Genomic DNA, 25,015 nt, shown 5'->3' with positions numbered 1-25,015 from the left:
TATATATATATATATATGTATATAAACTCTTGGTACAATTACAAAATTATCCTGTACCGCACTGCGTGGTGTTGCCCCCACACCTCCAACCCATTTAACGAAACTCTCGCAATTGGACAGATGCTTCCGCTCCGCTCCACTCCACCATCTGTCCCTTATTTGGTATATGAAACATACCTAACAAGGAGTGATTTTTACACCGCTCTAGTGCTCTTAGAAGGCGTGTTTAGGTCGCAGGTTTTGCAGGGAGATAGTTATGAAGTGGTACAAGAAGGAATATAGGTGCGATTGATGATGGTTGGAAGGGGATAGGTGGTGAAATTTGATGTTGGATAGCATATTAACATAGTGATAGCTTTTTAGACTGAATACAACAGTCAAATGGCCGAATAACGAAGTATAGGCGACAAGGAGGTTCTATCACGAGTTCTTGAGCAAAACAGATACCACTTGCAAATGGAAGATGATACAGAACTCTTAAAGCAAAATTTAGAAATTAAAATATCCAAAATATTCCAAACAAAGTAAAAATCCTTGAAACAACAAAACCCAACCATAATTGGTCTCTAATAGCAAGAACCCTTATTAGACAACAAAATATGAAAAAAATAAAAAAAAAGCAGAAGAAAAAGAAAGGAAAAAATAAAATTATTGAAATCGTAAACCCAATACTCCCTTCTCCAACGATCAAGGGATTTCAATTATGCGATACACGAAATCCCACACCACGGGACTTATGCACGCTATGTTTTGTAGCCACTCCTGTATCATTTTTTGGCTAGGATTTGCTTCTTCTTCTCTGGAAGAACCTGAATCCCATTATTAGAGGTTCTTTCTCACAAAATACATGAGATCTCCAAAACTGTGATTCACCACTATTGTCTGGGCATCTGTTCGTGGGTGTGCTTTTGAACATAACCAATACTCCACATTGTCTTCCATAAATAGTTCAAAAACTTTCCATTTCTGTTTGAATGGATGGCATACCGGACCTCTCTTAATGAGAGTTACCTTTTGTTTGATTTTAGCCCATCGAACTCATCACCCTTTTGGATCACTAATGTTGTTCGTGTTAGTGTTTCTCTTAAGTTCCACAGAAAGATTAGTTGCTACACCACGCCCTTAAAGTCTGCATAAAAGCTTATCACCTCAACTCATTCCAAGGCATGAGTGTTGCTTCTCAACTTTGGTGAAAAAATGTGTTCTTGTGGTCATCATGATATGTGCAATTATCATGCTACCAAGGATGAACAAATAGGACGTGACACACATCCATAAGTGTCACGTCACACTACACTTATTTCAAGAACTTGTCTCCATTGGAAAACTCGACAAGGCTTCTTTTGTCAACATTGATATTACTGCTTTTCTTCAACCTAGGGAATATGACTGATAGTACTTTTGAACAGTAAGACTTAATTTGTTCTCCATCTATGTAGATGCCATATTTTCATAACTGCTTTCATAATGAAGATGCACACCTTTTCTTTCATGGTGTAATGTGCAAAATATGTTGTGGTGGAGCCACTGTTGCTCCCTTGTGGGATCAATCTGAAGAATCTGTTAGATCATTAGCATTTTTTCATCGTTAGATGGAAGCTAGTACTCCTCTTTTGTGTCCTCGTATTCTTCTGTGTCTCTTGTGTTGCTATCTATATCATCTACTACTCCTTGTTCCTTGAATGAGATCATCCTTCTTCTCATTGGGTTGTCTTTATCCATTTTAAAACAAAATTTCTCAACTCTTTGCGGCGTGCTCCGACAGGTGTCTCCGACAGTGTGTGGCTGCTTAATTGGTGGTGGCTGTTTGTTCTTCTGCTGCCTCCCCACTTTCAATATGAGTATCTGGACATACCCCAACATCCAGTACGGTTGTAGCTATACCACATTGCTAATACTAGGTTTCAGGCCCCCAAGGTATTTGGTTACTTTATTCTCCTCTGGCTTTGTTAGATCGCACTTCATCTGTAAGTGCTCGAATTGAGCTGTGAACTCCTCCATTGAAAGGTCCATCCGCTGCAGATTGTGTAGTTTCAAAAATATGTCCCGATGCTAATGAGGGGGAAGATATTTCTTCTGCATGGTTGTCTTCATCTTCTCCTACCTGGTAATCTTATTGCAACCTTCTCGACTCCTTTGTTGATGTACGTTCTCCCATCATAGGGAGGCATTTTTTTTTCAATTTGATAGCAACTAATTTGACTCGCCTCTCTTTGGGCACATCTTTGTATTCGAAGATCTGCTCAACTGCCTGTAGCCATTTAATGAATTCATCCAGATCCATGCTCCCTTCAAAATAGGGTAAATCCACCTTGATTCCGTGGTCTCGGTGTCCTTCAAATGACATTCTTTGCGAAAAGTTTTCATGTGGGAGGGATTCAGGTAATCTTCTCTAGGCCTCCTTTGATACTGGATTTTGAAATATCGTGACCTATCTTCTTCATCGTTGAAGTTATCCATATGGAGGGGATTCATATCATCTTCTCTCTCTCCCTTTCAACTCTTCAGGTCACGGTCGAAGGTAACTTCTTTCTATGTCATCTCTTTAATATCTGCAACTCTCAGTTGTAGACAACAGGGCCCTCGTTTTATCTATTTTCGGATAGGTTTGGGCATATTTCTTCTTGGTGACATGATTGACAGTTTGAGATATGTGGGAAAAAGAAAAAAAATGGAATTGGAATAGAAGAATGATAAGTCGAGAAAAAGGGAAAAAAAGAATTTATTGTGGTGGCTCGGGTAGGGGCGGATGCTGAGAAACTTTAAGGATGTAACTAGGGTCGGGCTAGCTTTGATACCAATTGATACCGGTGGAAAACCAAACAATAACTCAAATTTGCAACTATTATTACGCGACGCCAGTTGACTTTTTAACAGGAAATAACATAGCACAGGTAAACAATAAACAACAATGAGGTTTGTTGAAATTAGGGAAAAGACAATAACATAAAACAAGATAAGTGCTCTGCGACGGGCACGGCAGGAGGAGGATGGAACAACAATGTTGGCAGTCGCTGGTAAAAGGCCGGAAAAACTGGTGGTTGCTGGGAGGAGTCAGATAGGTGGTCTGAAGGTGTTGGAGAGGACCGACAGTCTGCTGGAAAGGAACTAGTGGGGGCAACAGGGCTGGCGGCCTGCTGGGAGCCGACCAGGGGCAGGGAAGAGCTGGAAGGGCTGTTGTTAAGTGGGCGACAAGGAAAATAGTGTTTGGAAGGAGTCCTGAGGGGAGGAGCAGGCTAGCGGTAGTGGAAGTGGGGCTGCAGTGGCTGTACGGGAGCAGGAAGGTGGCTAAATAGGAGTAGGAAGGTGGCTGTCAGCAAAGCAACATAAGTATGGTAAGATAAATGCCTTGTCGGGGTCGAGCTACAGCCGGAGCACCGCTCGGATCCTTAGAGACGGTCATCACCTAGGACGAGGGACAGTCGGAGCACTTCCTCACTTTCGGATACAACCCTTGAAAGTAACGACGTCAACAACTGTAATTTGAATTCGGAAATCATTTTTAAATTCAAAAGACTGAGAAACTCCAAGCATATCGCCTTTTATTTATAACGAGGCTTAGGATTTATTTTAGGCAATGTTTTAAAATAAGGAAAAGAATAAAAATAATAAGAATTCATAATTTAGACAATGTTTATAATAGAAAGAATTCAGAATCGGCAAAGACTAATAAAAATAATAGTAATTCAGAATTGGCAAGTGCTAGGAAGGAAAGATGGGAAAAGGAAAGGGGGAATAGGAGTAAAAGGAAAGGAAGGGGGACCATGGGCAAGCCGGCCTTTGTCAATTCTGATAAAATCTATAAATCCAATTATTTATATTATTAAGGCTATATTTTCAATCATTAACATCTAATATATGATTTGTTAGGTTTGATTGACACTTGATATGGCTCAAATTTGGTAAAGAGTAATAAAAATAATAGAAATTCAGAATTGACAAGTGCTGGGAAGGAAAGATGGGAAAAGGAGGAAAAGGAAAGGAAGGGGAGCATGGATAGACCGGCCTATGTCAATTCTGATAAAATCTATTACGGCTATATTTTCAATCGTTAACATCTAATATATGATTAGTTAGGTTTGATTGAAACTTGATATGGCTCAAACTTGATAAAATAATTAATAAACAATTTTGAACATATAATTTACAACTTAGATTATGTTCAGCCTTGGCTCAAAGTTTAGAAAGAAATTAATGAATGAGATTGAAAAAGGTAGTATCCTGCTCCACGTAGTTGTTCTTCAATATCAAGTATGATGTTATACTCCTAGTTGATCTAAAGGCCCTAATGAATCTCCTTTATATGCATATTAAAGTACACTTAAGATCAATAATAACATTTGTCGCCTTGCCTATAGGGCAAGGTCGTACGATCCATTATTGGGTCGACTTCATTATAAGAGATATAAGTTCTGTATGTAGGTATGCCAAAACCTAGAACTGAAAGGTCTGTCCTTCCATGCAGCTCTCAAATATTGCAATAAGTCATAGAATTTAAACTGAACTCAGAATATCAAATGTAAGTTTAGAATCTACATGAAGTTTCTGGGCTTTCCAATTGGGTGCCATTTTGACTCAATTATTTGTGTAGATGCAAAGACACCAATCAAATAAAACTATACTAAATTGGCCACCTTGCCTATACAGTATGGTTGTCAAACCTATCACATGGCTTTACTCTTTTTCGAGATTGTAAGATTCACATATGAGCCTTTCAATGAATGTAATTTTTAACACAATTAATTTGGGTACGCATGTTGAATCAAAATTCTATATTGATGCATGAAATATAGGAATTGAAAAGTTTCAAGGAACTATACTTATAAACGGATAAATTGATGTTTCTTCTTCTACACTTCCTTCTAGCACTCTGTCAGTTACTATTGATTTTGAAAAAAAAAAAATAGTTGAGCTATAGAATGATGATATATTAGTTGTCAAAAACAAGTTGGAAACTATAAGCAACATGATCGAGGCTATCAAGAAAAAAAATGACCATTTTTTGTGATAAGCTTCATTAGTACTTCAGCGAGTTATATAAGCTAAGGATATCCATAAAATCAATGGATCCATTAAATTAGTCTTTAGACCTTCTAATGGACGTGAACCTCATCCCAATTAAGGTCAACTTCCAATTGATGTAACTACTATTATAATTAATTTCCATCATCCATTGGATTTAAACCTTAACCCAATTAATAGGGTTGACATACAATCAAAAAAAGCCCCTTTAGCCAATTTAATTACTCGAACCACATTGTTAATGAGGTAAGGCTGCAAACCCATTACTTGGCTTTCTTTATCCTCAAAGCTAATACTTTCACTAACGGACCTTTCAATAGATGTAGGAATTATCCTTAATTAAACTTGAGCTAGTCCTTATGTTAACAAGCCCATAAAAGAAGAAAATCAAATCCATTAATTAAAACTACAAACCAAAAATTCTACTTGTGTCTTAAATTTTTTTTTGTCAAGCATCAATATGTGATTATTTGATGGCTAAGTTAAGATTGAGTTATCGTCGGTCATGTTCAATGCCCATGAATTGCAAGCGACCTTGCTCAATTATCCTGACTACTAGATGGAAATTGATACGACCAACTCTTTGCTGGTAAATTAGTTAACACTAAGCTTGAAAACATGCCTTTGATACACCCATATTTCTACCCTAATTTACTCAAGACACTTGAAAGTAGGTAACCCATGATTGTTAATTAGAATTTTGGGACATAATGACTTAAAGCCCTGTCGGTCAACTTTTTGATTTGATTTTGAAAATAATGAAAATAATTTTGAAATTTACTTAATATAATAAGAGGTATAGATTTTGTTGTTTTGAAGTTGTGTGTTTTAATTTTTGAAAAATGAGTCCAAATGGATCTTATTCGTCCAATAATTTGCATGATCGTGTCCGATACCGCGAATACTACACCCTCCCGAAAGATAAGTTTATACCTCAGCGATAGACCCAATCATGCAAACTAAGAGATTTGTGACATCAGTTTGGTCTTCAAACCTTTTATGTGTGACCGACAAGTTCCCCTATCTAATACAAAGATTAAATAGAGTTTATTTTATATGAGTGCCAAGTTCCCTATAGAGGCAAATCTCTATAATTAATTATATTCTAAATGATTGGGGTCACTTGAGAAAATTATTGATAATGATTAGATGTACTAGTCTTCAAGAATTCGATGTTTAATTTTTCACGGTAGAACATGGAAAAACAAGTGACTCAAATAGGAACATTTATTTTTAGGAGTCCAACGGAAAGAAAATGTATGAGATGTCATAGATTATGAGGAGAAACCTCAGTGACTTCCCAAACTATTCTAATGTGTGGCTGAGTTTTGTAGACGATGTTATTTAGATTTTAGACGATGTTATTTAGGATCTTATTTGAATTTTTAATCCTGTCAATTTTATTATTTGAGACTTGCATTTGCATAATAAATGGATATGCAATCCGATCATGCAAATAACCTACAAAGAGATGAGACTTTACGTCGTAACGAACGACATCCTCAGAACCTAAAGAGAATTAGAACTTACGCTGTGCAACAGGAGCCTAAAGAAGATATGCGGATTTACGTCACGCTGGACGACTACCTTAAGTCCTATGGGTTGTTAATTAGACAAAGGAGAGTTTAGCTGGTGTAGACTTGTTTTGCTGTTGTAGAGTGACGACCACCTCCACTTGTAGTCCGCTTCAAGCTTCTTGCCGCGCTGCCTATGAAGTTACTCCAAACTCATCGTCGAAGTAGCAGTCTTAAAGTCTAAGATTCAAAAGGTTTTACCAGACGTGCTCTAAAATTTTGGTTTTGTTGTCATTATGGGGGTTAAAGTTGATTAGAGCTACATCAGTTAGGATCACACGGTTCCCTCATTTCGGTGTCACTATTTTCCATTTGAATTTACTTAGTTTAAACAAGTTTTTAGACCCATTTAAACTGGGAAGATCTCGTTAGCAACGGTGGGTTACCTCCTCCGAGGGACTCCCCTAAATTCAATAGTACGTGTTATGTTTTTGTTATTTTTTATTTTGAAAACGTTGTTTAATTTTGAAAAATGATTTTGCTTTGAAAGTGTTGTTGAACTTTTGAGAAATAGTTTTTTGGAGAGATCTCACAGGCGTGAAGTTTGATGCCGTCCCTTTCGTTTGTTCCATAATAGCTCCACGATCATTTAATACTTCAACCATGTCCGAATTTACCTCGCAAAGGCACCTCGAGAAGTTGGTATGAGAATTCCGTTCAACGAAAGATTACATATATAAATGTACAAATGTGCATAATGAAAAGCATGCCAATAGTCAAGTGTATTGAATATATATTTTAATGCATTTACATATTTTACATTCAAGCTCAATTTCACTTTCCACATGAGAGTTAACTTCAATAAGCTTATAGAAACAACACCTAAATCAGCCCACCAGCCGGCACCTACAGTGGCTCCAAAACAATGCACAAAATCAACCAAAATCGGCATTTACAGTTGCTTCAAAACAGTGCATAAAATCAGCCCAGACCAGCACCTAAAGTGACTCCAAAACAGTGCGCAAAATCAGCCCAAAACAGTCCCCAAAACATCATTTAATTATCCTCCAAACAACATTAAAACAACAAGTAAAATACCCCAAAATCAGCATTTAAATGGGGCACAAAGCCCCTAAAAAACAGTAAATGAATTAGCACCCGGATGACATATAAAGCCTCCGAAACCAACCATTTATAGTGTCTAAACGGTGAAAAAGTCGAGGCAAAACAGTAAGAATGACAAGCTAGAACGACATTCTTCTTCCACAACAATAATATCGATCCACTGACCAAGAAAAATTAAATGAAGATTTGAATGCATACCCCACAATTCCTATGTATTAACATTTCCGACATCTAAAACTTTATTTTATACATTTACACGAACCAATTCATCCCTATCGCATAAGAAAAACTATCAACTTAATTTTTAAACAGTGAAATGCACCATTTCATGCATAGGTTTAAAAATACTAGAGTGCATTGTATGTAGACATTAAATTTTAAGTGAGATATGTAAATGCATAATGTTAGTGCGCTAGGTATGTAAATGTCCACCAAAGAAAGATATAAATAATAAAACTAAGCTAGGGAGGTGTTAAATCAGTCATTAAGTCATGTCCATCTCAACATTGGTTGATAAAATTTATATTCAAAAGTTTAAACAGAACCTTAGCTTTGATTAGCTTTGATGCAGGTTTAAAGTTTAAATTTAAATACATTTAGCTTTGATACAAGGTTAAGGTTGAATACATTCAACTTAGTATTTAACTTGTATCTAGTGTTTGAATCTAAACAAAATTTAAGTTGTATTTAAAGACAAGTTTAAAGTTAAATGTATTTAAATTTAAAACTTCACACTACCAAAGCTAAACGGAATTGTGTCTACATTTAAATACTAATTCTGTTTAGCTATTTAAATTTAAATAGAACTTTAACTTTGACTAAACAGATTCATCATTCTTTTCATCGAAATTGCATCAAAGCTACACAAAGAGGATAGTGAAGAGGATGATGACAAAGGTTCTAGCTTTTGGCTACATTTAAATTCAGTTAGAGAAGAGAATTCTGTTTGGCTAAGTTTAAGGGACAGATTCGCCACAAGTCGATGTTCAAAGAAATCAGTAGCTAAAAGAAAATTGTGTTTGACTCAAAGAGGATCTTCATAAATATCACTTAAATTCTGTACGCAGTCACTGAAGAATAATGGTAGATTTACATACATAACACACAAAAACTTATATACATTTACATATCTAATATTCAAACTATAATTTTGACATACGTATCACCTTAACTTTTCATAGAAAAGAGATATTTTAACTGTAAAAGATAGGTAAATGTATTATCTTATTGCAACAGAAAAAAATTTATATAGTGCATATTTATGTGAAAGTTTTAGGTTTTAGATATGTAAAAGCAAATGAATTGAGTGGGCATGTACGCAAATCTTCCTATATGGACTGTATTGTATAATTAAAATGAGCAAGTATGGGAATAAAATAAGACTTCGTTACCCAATTACTGCAATTGCTGAGGTTCTGTGCTCCAAGCGTTTCAACAGCTCGAAGAAGTCGTGTTCCTTGCTCTTCTACCTCTGCTACCTCCAACCTGCTACCTCCAATTCGAATTCGGGTGAGACGGGCGAGAGAGAGGGTCGACCGAGCGATCCTGGTAGAGAGAAAGAGTGGACTCCAGCGAGAGGGATGTGTTCGCTCGAGAGAGACGGTGAGCTTAGCGGATTTGTTCGCGAAGAAGTGAGGGGAGGCGAGCGTTTAGTGCTTCGATCGAAAGAGGGGAGGCGAGTCTTTCGGTGGAGTGAGGAGGCGAGCTCAGAGCGAGCCGAGAGAGGAGGAGGCGAAGCAGGCAAGTGGGGGTTTCGGTGTCGAGCGGGAGAGGCGAGCCGGGAGGGAGGAGGGAGTTGAGGAAGAGAGGAGGCGTGGTCTATGGCTTCGGTGCGGGAGATCGGGAGTCGAGCGGGGGACTTTAGTGCAGAATGAAGGAGTCGAGCGAGAGGAGGAAGAGGCGAGGTGCAGAGAAGGGATCAAGCAAACGTGCTTCGATGTAGAGGGAGGAGAGACGAGCGTGAGTAGAATAGAGGGGCGAATCAGGCGTCAGTTTCTGGGTGAGCGGGATGTGCCGAGAGAGTGGGAAGGCGAAACAGTTGAGTACGGGATTTTAGTGTAGGGGCCTCTGTCGAGAGGAAGAGAGGAGGCGAGCGGTGCTTCGACGCAGAGAGGGAGGTTTCTTTGGCTTCAATCGAGCGAGGAAGAAGCAGACGTGATAGGAATCGAGGGGCCGAATTCTCAAAGGCAGGAGTTGAATGCCGGGAGGAGCCGAATGCCAGGAAGGTGAAGGCCGCTGAATTGTATAGCCGAGGGACTAGGCGGGGAATTAAACAAATTTCATTCATGGAGCTGGGTTCAAATGGAAAATCTTAACTCTCAAATAAGATGAAATTAAATGACCAATTTTAAATTCAGAATTGTTTAACCCTTGTGCAGCTTGAGTCTAGCCCGAATCAAACCCGAGTTGAACTTGGGTTGAGCCCGGGCCCGCGTCCCGCTAATTTAAAAAACGTGCATCGATTTTCGTGTTAATTGCTCGCGCGTGGAATTATAGCAATATAGGTATCCTTTCTAGCTAAAGTCGACGTTGTGGACACGCTGGCGCTGCTCTTTTTGTCATCTGGGGTCGTCCGGACGAGTTCGCCGACGGTCGGGCCGAAAATGTGTCAAATTGTGGTGTCTGTGAGTGCTCGAGTCACGAAGGGTTTATCTTGGGCCGTCTGATCCTATGGGAACTCATTTTTGGGCCCTCTACATGTTAGTCCTTAGCCCTTGCAACTAAGAGTTGAGTGCTTGGTACTACTCATGCGAGGTCTGCACAAAAACGAGTCAAGAAGTGACTCGGAGTTCTATGGGAGGTGGGCTCTATTACTAGTCCGCTAGGATTATCAATAAGAACTCATAAGGCTAGATTTTGGGTTCTGGGAGGAGGAAACTAAGACTTCACTGGAAGTGAGGTCAACAAGCCCTTAGACGTAGTTAGACTACATTCACTATCACACCCACCCTAGTTGATAGATTTATGATATTTTGATCGAGTCAATCTCCATAACTTCAAATACCCACCACTCAATTTAGTTCGCAACTAACTACAAAATCTAAATTTAAAATTTGAGCTCAAGTAGTCTCCTTGATCAATAGTGTTCTTTGACAAGCGGCTTGGCTAAATAGTGAGAAAATATCAAATGGTCATCTTACTCTTTGTCATGGGTCATTTTAATCTTAGTTTATGGAAGTGTCAATTTAGTCACAAGCTTTTTAATTGGAGGATTATTTTTGTCTCTATTGAAAGAGACTGGGGAATAATTGGACACTTTTATAGACTCCCGAGACTGAAATAATCTCATATACATAGTCAGGGGACAATTTTAGCACTTTATTTTGCTAATTAATTATGGGGATTTGCTTTTATACGGGATCTTAACCCATATCTAAATAAACCCTCATCTAAATATTAGAAAAAATCAGGTTAAAATAAAATTAATTATCCTTAGCCTTTATTTTTCTCTTATTTTTCCACCGCGGCTCGCAGCTATGGTAGTTGGCTTCTCCTTAATGGTTATTTGTAGAGCAATTTTCCAACTCTACTAGAGTAATATTGATTTTATTTTCTGCAATCAAATGAAAAATTATTTTGTGAATCCAAATTGCTTTTACATCTGAAAATATGGAACCTGAATTGTTATATTGCATACCCTTCTTTATTTGATTGTGTTATGGTAAAAGTTTCTGCTTTACAAGCCCCATTAATTAAGGCTAACTTGATTTATAATAGTAGTTCCTGTGTGTTTAATGTGGCCTAGTTATGAATTTTTTCTACAAAGATAGATATTTTAGATCTGTCGTTTGTTACAAATAGAAACTGTAGGTATTCTTATGATTTACTATTTTCTTGGGAAATCTTGCATATGTTAATATATGTCTCTGTGCTTCACTGCTTTCCCCTCACATTCTTAACCCCTCCAGCGCTCCAGAGAGAGAACAAACACTATCTGCCAACATCATTAAAGTTGATGGGCTACTTCTTTCAGCTTTTTGGCTGTTAATATGAAATTTGTTACAATGTGATTCTTTGTTTTTTACCATTTGACCGTGCCATCTTTTATTATTATTATTATTGAGATTTTGAATACAGCTGGCCTGTTGTGTTGGAAGATCTAAAGCTTATTTATTTACTTTGTGTTGCCTTCCAATGATTATAATTAGCTTCGGGATGATAAAATTCACTGAGGAAATTTTCTTAGGCTCTTAGATTTTATATGACACTTATACTAATAAAATGAAATATAGAGCAATGTAACAACATGTTATAAATTGTATCCAAGAGAAGTATATCTTTGCTGCTATTGTTCCATTCCTTGTCATATTTTGCATGTTTCTGTTGAAAATCAACCAACCAAAATGTACCAATGCATCATTTTTACCTGATCCTGCAAACTTTATGAGGGTGCAGTTGTATGGCTTTGCATGCATGCATTGTGCATGTATGTATTTCGATTCATCTCTTTTATTAGAACTTGCAAATAGATTGGAATAACATTCCTCTTTAACATTTTTGTTTTTTACTACTGACTTTTACTTTTCCTTCTGCCCTTTTATCAGGTGCGTAAAATGACTAATGAGACTGGCCTGGATTTCAGTGATCAAATTAGTCTATTGGAAAAAAAGTATCAAGAGGTTAGCTTCCCAGAAGTTCTTTTTGTGCTTCAGTTCCCTGGATGTAGAGAAAGAAAAGAACGGTATCTAGTTTTGATTTCACTGTTGTTTGTTGCCTTCATGATGGATGAGTATGCATTTAAGTGTTTCCTCGTATGTATTCTTGATATACTACTTCAATCATGCCTGTAGACTGGTTTGCATCACTTGATGTGTACTATTTGTAGATGATAAAGTTCTAGTTACTGTGATTTCTTCTGAACTAAATGTTATATTTGTTCTTAAGTTTGGTTTCTTTTAAAAAAGTGAAAATTTTTTATCAATGGAATTATCATGTCTATTATGTTGTCTTCGAGACTAAATCGGTAATTGTTAATTAATATTGCTGAAAGATTTGTTGTTTTCTTGTTCATAGACAGAAGAATTAGGATATTGATACGAATGTGATTTCTAAAATTATAACTAATTGCAAAAATATGAAAGTATCTTATGACTTTTATGCAATAATAGAGTACCCTGGGGACCTATAAGTAAATTTTATAAAAGTAATGTTATGTTTTATGGAATAAGTATTGGCTATTAATAGCCAAGTTGATTGTGGTAGAAATATAAATATTTAGATCAATGAGTGGTAAAGCTACAAAGGATAGACGTAAAAAGAAGTCTATTCGATTAATTTTTGGACATGTCCCTACCCTATTAAAATTAAAGTAATGGAAAATTGATTTAGATGGATTAGCTATTTTTGGACATGTCCCTATATATTAAAATTAAAGTAATGGAAAAATTTTGGACATGTCCCTATCCAATAAATGGTCGAAGATCCACTGAGAAGCTGAATAATTAAAAATACCCTGTAAATCTTAAGAAATAAAACAGGTATGCCAAAGGTATCTTAGTTAAAATTTTTGGAATAAACTTTTTGTAAAATAAATTTGACCCATTTCACCCAATCGGCATGAATGGGGATTGATTTATATGGTAAACGCTAAATTGTAGGCATAGGGCTAAAAATGTTGATAGTGATGAAGATGATGATAGATCATGGTTTTGGGCACGCTATTCATAGAATAATTTAAGGTTGCCCTATTGAACTTTCTAGGAGCACATAAAAAGGGTGTAGTAATCCATTAAAAACTATCCATATTTCATGCCTATCATTTGTAACTCTCATTAAATGTAACTCTTAACATGAGTGAATTGTGTCCAATATGGAAGTCTAACCTAATAGTTTGAAATAATCTATTTTGATTGGTATTGATCCTATACTCTTTGATCTTTGATATATGATTCAGAAGCGGAACACAAAAATTCTAGTTTATCGGCAATCTTCTCCCAGCCTATGAAATCAAAAGACTATTATTGTCCAAGTGTTTGTTTCTTTTTTTCACTTTTTTAATTTGGTTCTCTCTCTTTGTTATTATCAGCATAATATTTTTTAAAATTGCACTTTTTCCTAAATTTGTATGACCATAAACATTATTGTATTACCATAGTTGCCATCTCTTCCTAGATGTATTCCAATCGATGAGGTGGATATAATATATCATCCATCTAGTCATTATCATTAAAGTTGTCTTTTTTATATAGATTGAGAGGACTATAGAGGCGTGTTGACCTCGCTTTCGGTCGAGGTGTAGTTTTCCCCTCTTTAGTAGCTTAGGATCTAGCCGTAGGACCTTTCTGTCGACTACTTTTAGAAAACTAGTGAGGGAGCCCTCCCCGTTAGCGATTGTGAACTTTTATTCGCTCGACTTGACGTTCCATGTGGTAGTCTTGACCGCTATTTCTTAGCAGGTAAGACTACTTCGAAGGAACTCAGGGAGCATTCCTATAGGACTGCCGGCCTTAGGATTGACTTTACTCGTTGATTTGGCGCCGCTGCGCTCTTCGCCGTCATCTTTAATCGAATTCGAGTCAAAATTTTAATATGATTCGAACCGCTACGCGTTTTTTTAACCCGATCGACGACGATGTTGCCCGGACGACTCCGGATAACGAAACGAACTGCGCCGATGCGTCCGAAACATCAATTTTGCTTAGGGGACATTCGTTTCATTGCGACGGCGCGTCTTGAGCAAAATAACTATTTAAGTTTTAATTATAATAATAAATAATATTTTATTATTATTATTATTATTAACTTATATTAAAATCCTTAACCTAAATCCATCTCCCTCGCCTCATTCCCTCGAACCCGTGGGCCTGCCTTAGCCCTAGGATGACTCGTTCGGTCGCCCGGCCTGCTCCTTCGTGCCGTTGGGGGGGTTTCGTTCCCGCGTTCGCCTCTCGCACGCTAGGCAAGTCTTGCAGACGCCCATCCCTCGTATCCTATCTTCTGCGTTCTGAGTTCGATCTTCTCTGTCGTGGATCGTATCCTCTGCGAGGATCTAATCCTCTGACTCTCTCGATCCCTCTGCCGTATCTTCTTAATCATTCTTCTCCTACTTTATTAGAGCTTGGTTTTTTAGCCCTGAGGTAATGCCAAAAATTTTTCTAAGGAAGGAAACCCTGCCATTTTTCTTTCTCACTAACTTTTTGATTTTCTGGTGCTTGAATTGGTTTCCTCTTGCTGTTGGAAGAGGAATTGAAGTTGGGGAGTGCCTTTAAAGTTCATGTGTTACTTTCTTTCTGCTTTAAAGAGGTACCTTTCTTCCCCCCCTCTCTGCGCCTTGCTTCCTTTCGGTTCTCTCTCTGCCGAGCCACTGAAAATGACTCTGTTGGATGGTACAACATGCTAGTTTATTATTGTGCCTATACTTGAGATATTTATTACTTGAGCATGTGAAAATAGAACGGCAAACATGTTTTAGGGGTTGGACATGGTTATTTGCTTAGGATAGTGAGAATGTGGCATGTTTCTATTCATTATAGCATATTTCTATTGGAAGCAATTAGGAGGGTTGAAACATGGCTTTGAGGCAATGTTAGCTCTTCTTGCAAGCATGTTAGGATATGTATCATGAAGCTTTTCATTTATTCTTATCTAGCATGAGATATTGGAAGGTTTATTTGGTCTTTCACGCATGTGGGAGCTCGGTTTTGGCTCCCTGTGGCTTTTCCTTGCTCGAAATGCATATTATGAGAAAAATTTATTTAATTTGGAAAGTCCTGTAACTTGCTTGGATGGCTTGACTTAGCTCCTCGTGGGGCATCCTTTTGCTCAAATATCCGTTGGGAACTGTTTCATGCTTGGAATTGATAAAAACAAATTTGATAAGAACAAATATATCTTTTTCTAAAACCAAAATACCCTTTTTGCTACAAACAAAATTGATACAACCTACTTTTTGCATGTTTGAAACTCATGTGCATGCTGAAAACATAAATTTTAAATATATTTTTAAACAATGGTTGTCCACCTGTTGACACCTGTTTAGGCTGAGGAGTACCCTCCTGAGTTAGGTTCGATAGAATTTTATTTTCCTATTTATTTGCACCCAACTTCCAACGGGTGACCGAGTAGCCTTCGACAACCCTCGAGTACTAATATATAGTTGAGCCTAGTCCTAACCCGAGTGCTTGCGGTCGCTCTCTTTTCAGACTTTTTCTTATGTTCTTCTTGAAATGTTGGGACAAAGCACTCGTGGTCTCTTTTCGGGATTTTCCTCGTGTTTTCTACGATTTTAATCGATTTGTGATTCGTCGATTTCCTCGTATTTTTCTTATCGTGAGTCTTTTGACGATCTTTCTCGAGATTTCTGGACGATGTTTCTTTAAAGCATTTCAGCATGCTTCCTAAAGTTTTGTTGCTTGTACCTGTTGCATCAATTACACCTAAGGAATAACAGATCTCACAGGCATACAAGTTTGTTTTATGTTTACAACATATTATTCTCTTATAATTACTTCCCTGCTGTACCTTTTACTTTTCTTTACACCGCATGTTGTACTGCTTTCTTTACTGCATACTCTAGTGTTTGTCCTGTGCTACAAACTCTAACAAACTCTACTGTCATGCCATACACTGTATAACTTCAACATGTTATTTATAAAATATTTGAAGAACTCAACCATAGGGCCGTTGGATTTGATATTATAATCTGACACCCTAGAAAACTCAAACTCGTCATGACAAGTCACGTCAAAGAGCTTGGAACTAGCGCGGTGGGCAGCACGACCATCTTCAACAGCAGAACATGTATTCCCCAGCTAAACCATTCTTTTCTTAGAAATTAAAATAACAATCCATAAGATTTCGAGGTTGTTCGCCTAGCGCAACATAAATCCTCAACCTTTTCGTTAGGTATTCTTATAGCTCTGTTGTACGATGTAAACCCTAACTTTTTTAAGACTTCGAAGTTGTCATCCGTCACGACCTAATTCCTCACATTTTTCAGGCTATTTGTGTGATCGTTTCACACGAATGTAAGCCTTACATAAATAAAATTGACAGGATAAAACACTTGAATATTTCTTCTTGAAACTGAAGCCAAATCATAGGGTAGACTGAGAAGTCACCGAAAATCTCCTCTAGATCTGTGACATCCCCTAGTTCTTCTTCATTTGAATTTTGTAATAAATGTTCCAAATTTGAGCCATTCCCCTTTCACACCTCCTTGTCCAATTTCGTTGAAAAGTCTCATCCTTTTGAAGTCTTTGAAGATAATTTTTCCTGATTTTTATCGAGAGTATTCTTAAGTGATTTCAGTCATTTAAGATGTAATTAACTATAAGGGTTTGCCCTTATAGGAAGTTTTTCCAAACTGAGCTTAAAATAAACCCTATTTAATTTTTCATATTAAATAGGGGAATTTGTAGGCAAATAAAACGGTTTCGCAGACCAAACGGACGTCATGTATTTCTTAGTTTATTTGATCAAGCCTCATCCTCAAGTCTTGTGTTTATCCCTCGGGATAGATACAGAGTTTGAGGTAAAACGCTCTTTCATTTAAACTATGAAAAATATGTGTCAGTTTGATTTTCATATTTGATTTTAAACTTAAATCTTCATATAAATTAAAACGTCCTACCGAAGCGGGCGTCGAAATTTCGATTCTGGTGACCGACGGTTTCTTACGGGCAACTCCCCCCAAACCCCAACTTTTTATCGCCGATAAGGTGTTTAGCAAAGGGGATGTGGAGTGGTGGAATGTGATTTCTGTATTTTGATGATTTTTTTCCTTAAATTTGTTATGAAGAACATGATTATGTTCTAGTAAGGGTTGTTCAGACCTAATAACTTTTTGTTCTAATGCCTGAAACTTTTTTTAAGATTCATTCTAAGTTTGTTGGTGTCCATAGGTGAACTTTACTTTAAGTGAATAAGGATTATCATGCTTCCATTCCAAAGCTTGATCATGATATTTATGTCCACTACGAGTGTTGGGCTGTGGAGTCTAAGCACAAGTCACCCAACACATATGCGTTGGGTTGTGGGTGCTGCTCTTATTCCCGAGAGACCGGTGTCTATTGACGCTTAAGCGCCCATTACGGGGAGCCGACACAGAGCGTTTGACGCTTAGATGCCAAGTTTGGGTGCCTAAGCGCCTGGTGTGGTTACTACACGAAAAATTAATTTTTAATCCAATTTTTAGAGTGGATCGATGAGATTGTTTTCTTTTTTTTTAATTCTTCAACGAGCATCACAGTGAAGGTGAGGAGTGTCGAAAAGGTGAATTTCGGTGAGTCCGCGTGTTTTTTTGCGTCGTATTGGAGAGGCAAGATTGTGGTGCAAGACATGTAAGTTTCTTCATGTAAATGTGAAGAAGAAACTTGTGTGCCTCATTTGTAAAACTTACTGAATTTTATTGTAGAATTTTTGGTAGTGTGGCTCTGTAGTTTTTTCATTTTCTTTGTTTTTTCACGTAAAATTCTTGTGTGCTTATTTGGTTGTTTTAATTGTGCTTTTGTGTTTAAATTTTTTGTTCAAATCCTGTGATCCTATTCCGCAGCAAAATTAAAATGACTATTTCGCAGTAGTTTTTCCTAACAAACTGGTATCATAACAGAGTTTGATTCGAGTGTGAGCAATGACTGAAGAAGCAAGGTTCAAAGTGGATAAGTTTAATGGGACGAACTTCACTTTCTGGAAGATGTGGGTGGAGGATTTCTTATATCAGAAAAAATTGTGCTTGCCATTACAAAGAATCACAAGGAAACTCGAGCCTATGCCTATAGAGGAATGTGAAGTGTTAGATAAAATGACACTAGGTTTGATCAGATTGACATTTTCCTCATCTATTGCGTTCAACAATATGAATGAGAAAATTATGGTGGATCTCATGGCGTCACTGTCCAAGATGTATGAAAAACCTTTTGCTTGCAATAAGGTTTTTTTGATGAATAAATTATTTAACATGAAGATGGTTGGAGGTAGTTTAGTGATAAAGCATCTCAATAACTTTAACACTGTAACGAGTCAGTTGTGTTATGTGGGGATCAAGTTTGATGGTGAGGTTAGAGCACTGGTGATATTATCTTCATTGCCGGAGAGCTGTGATGGTTTGACAACGACGATGAGTAATTCTTCAGAGACTTTGAAGTTGAACTTGGATGATATTGTAGGCCTGATGCCGAAGTTCGCAGAAAAGTAGTGAATGATAAATTTTCAGGTTCTGCATTGAATGTTGATAACAGTGGAAGAAATATGGGCAGGAATATAGACAAAGACAGATCCAAGTCTAATAATGGAAAGCCAAAGTCAAGTAAAGAAGAATGTTGGAACCGAAGTAAGGGGCATTTCAAGAGGGACTGCAAAACTTTGAGGAAAGCTGGTGGTGAAGGACAAGAAAGTAGTTTTTCTACTAATATCTTTACTGGTGAAATCCAAAGTGACTCCCTTATGTTATTCCTAGTCAGTACTGAATTCTGGATAGTAGATTCAAGTGTCTCTTTTTATGCTTGCTCTAATAAAAAGTATGTAAAAAATATACTTATAGTGATCTAGGAAGGTTTATCTGGGAGATAACAAGACCTGCATTATAGTTGGAAAGAGATCAAGTTATCGAATGCAGTAGTTTTGAAGTTTATTGAAGTCAGACATGTTCCTAATTTGAAGATAAAACTTATCTCTATGAGCTAGCTGACAAATTTAGGACTTGTGACTACTTTTACAGGTGATTCGTGGAAGGTCGCCAGGGGGCATTCGTGATGGCCCGAGACAACATTGAAGACATCCTTTATCTGATCAATGAGATGACTGATTTCATTGATATGATTGGAACTGGGGTGGATGCAGTTCTATGCCACCGTAAGCTTGGCCATATGTACGAGAAATGTATGAAGTTCCTACTTTCAAAGAATAAACTTCTATGTTTGAAATTTGATGATATGGATTTCTGTGAAGACTATTTATGACAAACAAAAGAAGGTTTATTTCTCCAAGAGCGGGCCAGTGGGACATGAAAGAAACTGGAGTTAGTACATATGGATGTATGGGGTCCTACTGCAGTTCAGCCCATTGTAGGTTCTTGTTATTTTGTCACGTTCATTAATGATCACACGAGAAATGTATGTGTTATTTCTTAAAGTAGAAATCTGATGTATTTGAAGTCCTTAAAAAATGGAAGGCTATGGTAGAAAATGAGAAGCTTGAGGCTGAAGTGTCTCAGATGATGGGGGTGAGTACCGTGATCACAAGTTCGTGAATTTTTGTGCTACATAGGGGGTCAGACATGAGTTCACTATCCCAATGACACTACAACAGAATGGTGTGATTGAGTGCATGAATAGAACAATCACGGAGCGTGCTAGGAGCATGAGATTGCATGTAAGCTTGCCATAACATTTTTGGACAGAAGCAATAAACACAACTGTTTATGTGATAAAACGTAGACCATCAGCAACTTTGGAGGAAGGTTTACTTGAAGAAGCTTGAAGTGATAAAAAAATGTTTCTATCTCATTTAAGAGTATTATGCAGGGTCCATGAGCAAGCTTTACTCAAATTCTGTCAAGTGCACCTCTATTATATATGACTCAGATGAGTTTGACTACAAGTTCTAAGATTATCAGAATAAATAATTCATCAGAAGTAGACATGTCACATTCAACGAAATGGAGCTATACAAGCACAGGTTCAGAACTTAGGGCATTCCATAACCTACTTCTGAAGAATACAGATATGTGAAGATAGAAATTAGTGATAACCAGGAAGATGGAGAAAGTAGTACTCAATCAGAAGGAGCCCTGGAAGTTCCTCAGTCACCTGCTACAGAAGTAAGAAGATCTAGTAGAGTGAAACAACTCATACAAACACATTCTTTTTCTTTATACTATTTGTTATTCACTGATAGTGGTGAACCAGAGTGCTTTGAGGAGTCCACTCATGTTGAAGATTCAAGGGAGTGGAAGCTCGCCATGGATGAAAAAATGCAATCTTTGGAGTCAAATTATACTTGGGATTTGACAGTACTATCAAATGACAAAAGAGCACTGCACAAAAAGTGGGCATACAGGCTGAAAGAGGAGTTGGATGGTAGCAAGCGCTACAATGCAAGGCTTGTAGTGATGAGTTTCTAGCAGAAAGAAGGGGTGGATTACACAGAGATCTTCTCTCCTATGGTGAACATGACGATTGTCAGGGTTGTGCTGAGTCTGGCAGCAGAGGAAGATCTACATCTGGAGCAGATTGATGTAAAAATAACTTTCTTAAATGGAGATCTGGAGGAGGTGCTATAGATGGTGCAACCACAAGATATGAGGTTCCAGGCAAAGAATGTTTAGTCTGCAGATTGAAGAAGAGCTTCTATGGCTTGAAGCAGACCACAAGACACTGTTAGAGGAGGTTTGACAGGTTTCATGTCAGACAATGTGTACATGAAGTGTAAATAGACCATTGTTGCTTCATCAAAAACTTTTGTAACTATTATATTTTGCTTATTTTTATATGTGGATGATATGCTGATTGCATGAGCAGATACATAGAAAATCTGTGACTTGAAGAAACAATTATCAAGTGAGCTCGAGATGAATGATTTAGGTCCAACAAAGAAGATCCTCGGGATGAGAATTGGTGCGGACAGGAGTGCAGGAACACTGAAGTTGTCTCAAACAAAGTATGTTGAAAAGATTCTATAGAGGTTTAACATGAGTCTAGTTCGCACTTCCATAGGTAGTCACTTTAAACTATCTAAGGAGCTATCACCTAACTCTGAAGCCAAGCAAGCATAGATGGAGAAAACTTTGTATGATTCAGTAGTTGGAGGTTTATTGTATGCGATGATTTATACTAGACCAGATATTGCATATGCAGTGAGAGTGATTGACAGGTAAATGGACAATTCAGGCCGACATCATTGGGAGGCAGTAAAGTGAATTCTTAGATATTTGAGGAGAATAAATAACATGATACATTGTTATGGAAATGCCGGGATCAGTCTATTGGGAAACTTTTTGAATTCATAGTGCAACTTCTGGTGGTGCGACTCTATGTTTTTTTCTTGTTTTCAGGTTTTTCCAAATAAAATTCTTGTGTTCTTTTTTGGTTATGTTGATTTTTCTTGTGTTTAAATTTTTTGTTCTGGTTTTCTCAAATCATTTGATCCTATTCTGCGACAAAATTAAAAGGAGACTTGTTGACCTCGCTTTCGGTCGAGGTGTAGTTTTCCCCTTCTTAGTAGCCTAGGATCTAGCCGTAGGACCTTTCTGTCGACTACTCCTAGAAAACTAGTGAATGAGCCCTCCCCATTAGCAATTCTGGACTTTTCTTCGCTCGACTTGATGTTTCATTTAGTAGTTTTGACCGCTATTGCTTGGCAGGTAAGACTACTCTGAAGGAACTTAGGTAGCATTCCTATAGGATTGCCGGCCTTAGGATTAACTTTACTCGTTGATTTGGTGCCGCTGCGCTCTTCACTGTCCTGTTTGATCGAATTCGAGCCGAGTTTTTTTATGTGATTCAGGTCTCGACGCATTTTTGACCAAATCGACGACGAGGTAGCCCGAACGACTCCGGATGACGAAACGGATTGCGCTGATGCGTCCGGAAAATCGATTTTGGCTAGGGGAGACATTCATTCCACCGCGACGACACGTCTGAGGAAAAATACGCATTTAAGTGTTAATTATAATAATAAATAATATTTTATTATTATTATTATTATTACCTTATATTAATCCTAACCTAATCTCATTAACTCCCCTCGCCCTTTGCTAAGTTTCGACCCCGTGGACCTCTGTCCTAGCTTCGGCTTGCTCGACTCCACCTGGCCCGCTCCTTCGTGCCGTTGGAGTCTTGTTCCTGCGCTCCGCTCGCGCACGCGGGACGATTCCATGACCCATCCCCTTATCATTGCCGTGGATCTTATCCCCTGCGCGGTTATACTCCTCATCCTCCGCCTCTCTCGAGCCGCCCGTATGGGGTGTCTGCTCTGCTCTTCCTCGAGCCTTTTACGAGCTTTCGATCGCTCCTTCTCCTTCTCCCGTCTATGTTAAGCTCTACTTAGAGCATTTAGGAAGGCTGAAAATCTTTAAGGGAAGGGAAAATTCTGTCATTTTCTTTTCTCACCTATTTCTTCAACTTTTTGTATTTGGGTTGGCTTCTTCTTACTGCTGGAGGAAGGATTGGAGTTGAGAAATGCTTTTAAAAGTTCTGTGTTGCTTTCTTTTGCTGCAAAGAGGTACTTCTCCCCTCCTCTGTCCCTCCTTTCTCTCAGTTTTGCTCGGCCAGGGTTGCTGGGAGCGGCATTCTTGGATCGGGTATGGCATGCTGGTTCGGCATACCACATGAATTTTGCGATATTAAATAAAAATGGTGATATGGATTTATGGAAGTTTAGTTCATTGTTCAAGCCTGTGTAGATTATCTACTTATGTTCTTCCCATATGTGTTGAATGTAGAGGGAAAGCCTACTCGTAGAGGGAAATGAATGTAGAGGGAAAGCCTACTCTTATTTCCATCTCCTGCTACTCTCTTACTCGAAACATGTGCTATAAAAAAAAAGAGGAATTTTTTTTAATTTGAAAGGTCCTATAAATTGTTTTGATGACTCGTTTTAACTCCTCATGAGGCATCCTTTTGTTTAGATACATGTTGGAAGTTGTTTCATGCTTGGAATACTTAAATTGGGGGCCTAAATATGGGGGGTCTAAATATATTCTCTGTGTTATTGTTCTTGCTTAAGGCATTTAGTGGCTCTATATCTTGATATTTCAATAGCTTGTGAGCTGTTCCTTGGCTTTGAATGGCTCAGTTTAATTTTGAAATAACCGGATTTTCTCTATTAAAGCTTAGATTTTAATCTATGCTCAGGCCTTGTCTTGGCTCTGAATGGTTCAATTTTGGGTCGTTGTGGGTACTCGGTTTTCATTGCAGGAGCATGGGATGTTGATTTTTGTTAAGGCTTTGAAACTTCTTTGCTAGCTTTAAGGGTCACGCTTTGGCCCTTGCTGATTTATGTGGAGACCATGATCTTAATTTCTGTTGGAGCTTTATTTTTGGCCTCGGTTTTAGCCTCCATTGGGGCTTGGTCTTACTTGCTCTAGCTCTTGACCCTTGCCTGACTATGAGGCTTATTTTTGTTTGATTTGGGGCGTGACTTTGTTCTCTTTGCCCCTGTTGGTTTTCGGTTTGCCTAAAAAAATTGTTGGATCCCGATTTGTTATCATATACTGCACTTGATTAGCCTTTAAAGCTTTGATTTGATCTCTTTAGGGGCTCGGTTTTCACCTTAGAAGGGTTGGAGGCTGGGTTCTGGATTGAGATCCTGTCTTGGGTATGTGAGCTTTACTTGTTAACCTTGAGTGATTTATTTTGGCCTGATTTGGGAGCTCAGTTTGCTTGTTTTAGCTCTTACCCAAGAGCCTGTAGTGGTGTTTATTCCTGTCCCTATTCCATAGCTATGGGAAGGTTTGGTTTTATTTGCTTTAACCTCTATTTGGGAGCTCGGTGTTGTCTTGTCCTGCCCCTACCCGAGAGCCTGTTTTGGCGTACTGTGTTGTCCTTATTTGAGAACTGTTAGTTAGTTTTGATGGATTGGTTTGGAAGCTTATAAAACTGCAATTTTGATATTTGTTTGGCTCCTTGCCGTGGGTTATTGATATGGTTGAGTTAGCCTCCCCCTTTGGTCTTACCCATGAGCCCACCATTGAGATTTGCTCCTCTTGCAGTCCTTACCCGCGAGACCTACTGGAGGTTGTTTGGTGTGATTTAGTCTTTCTTGTTGGGCTTGAACTACTGGGATTGTTGTAGGTGGATTGAAATTATGATTATATTTTGCACTCTTATGTATATCAAAGATCTTTATGTATATCAAAGATCAAGATCTTTATATAGCTAGTCTGACCTGTCTTAATCGTGAGCTTCTGGTGCCTTGGGGTTACCTTGGCCGTAAGCTTCTATTGTTCTTTTGGTTGCCTTGACTGAAAGCCTTGGTGGTTGTTTCCTCTTTTTTTAATTGACCCCGGCCGTGAGCACTTATTTGGTCATGTGGAAAGATTTTAGGTTCATGTGATATATTAGGCTATTGGTTAATTCGAGAGTTGGAAAATATTAATTTTGATATGGGTTTGAATACCGGCGTTAGGAGGTCATTTTGACTTGGGTTGATCCACTTTTGAAAATGTGAGAAAGTGATAACCTTTCGGATTGATTCAAGGATCTTCGGGCTTTCTTTTTCAGGTCTTTTCGTCATGAGTTTTGAGAGCTGATTCATCCTTTGTTCTTTTCGATGTTTTAGGTGAATCAGTCCCTCATCTCTCTCACCCCATTTTTGTTTTTTTTTCTTGCTTCTTGGTTCGGTTTTTGATGCTTATGTCCGATACATAAGTGTCAACGTATAGCTTTTTGCTATATGTGAATTTTTGCTATATGTGA

At 38.0% G+C, this 25,015-nt stretch overlaps 1 protein-coding gene across 1 annotated transcript in view; it reads left to right on the top strand.

Annotated features, from left to right (window-relative positions):
* LOC110018587 (acetyl-coenzyme A carboxylase carboxyl transferase subunit alpha, chloroplastic-like) overlaps window positions 1-25,015 on the top strand; it is a 98,724-nt gene that overhangs the window by 13,927 nt on the left and 59,782 nt on the right. Inside the window, exon 3 of the mRNA XM_020715935.1 lies at window positions 12,206-12,280. Coding sequence (XP_020571594.1) covers window positions 12,206-12,280 — 75 coding nt within the window. The remainder of the gene's footprint in view (window positions 1-12,205; window positions 12,281-25,015) is intronic.

Source organism: Phalaenopsis equestris, unplaced genomic scaffold (assembly GCF_001263595.1).
Source record: "Phalaenopsis equestris unplaced genomic scaffold, ASM126359v1 Scaffold000025, whole genome shotgun sequence".
Classification (NCBI taxonomy): domain Eukaryota; kingdom Viridiplantae; phylum Streptophyta; class Magnoliopsida; order Asparagales; family Orchidaceae; genus Phalaenopsis; species Phalaenopsis equestris.
The sequence above is the reverse complement of the archived record's forward strand: the minus strand, read 5'-3'. Positions and strand labels throughout refer to the sequence as shown.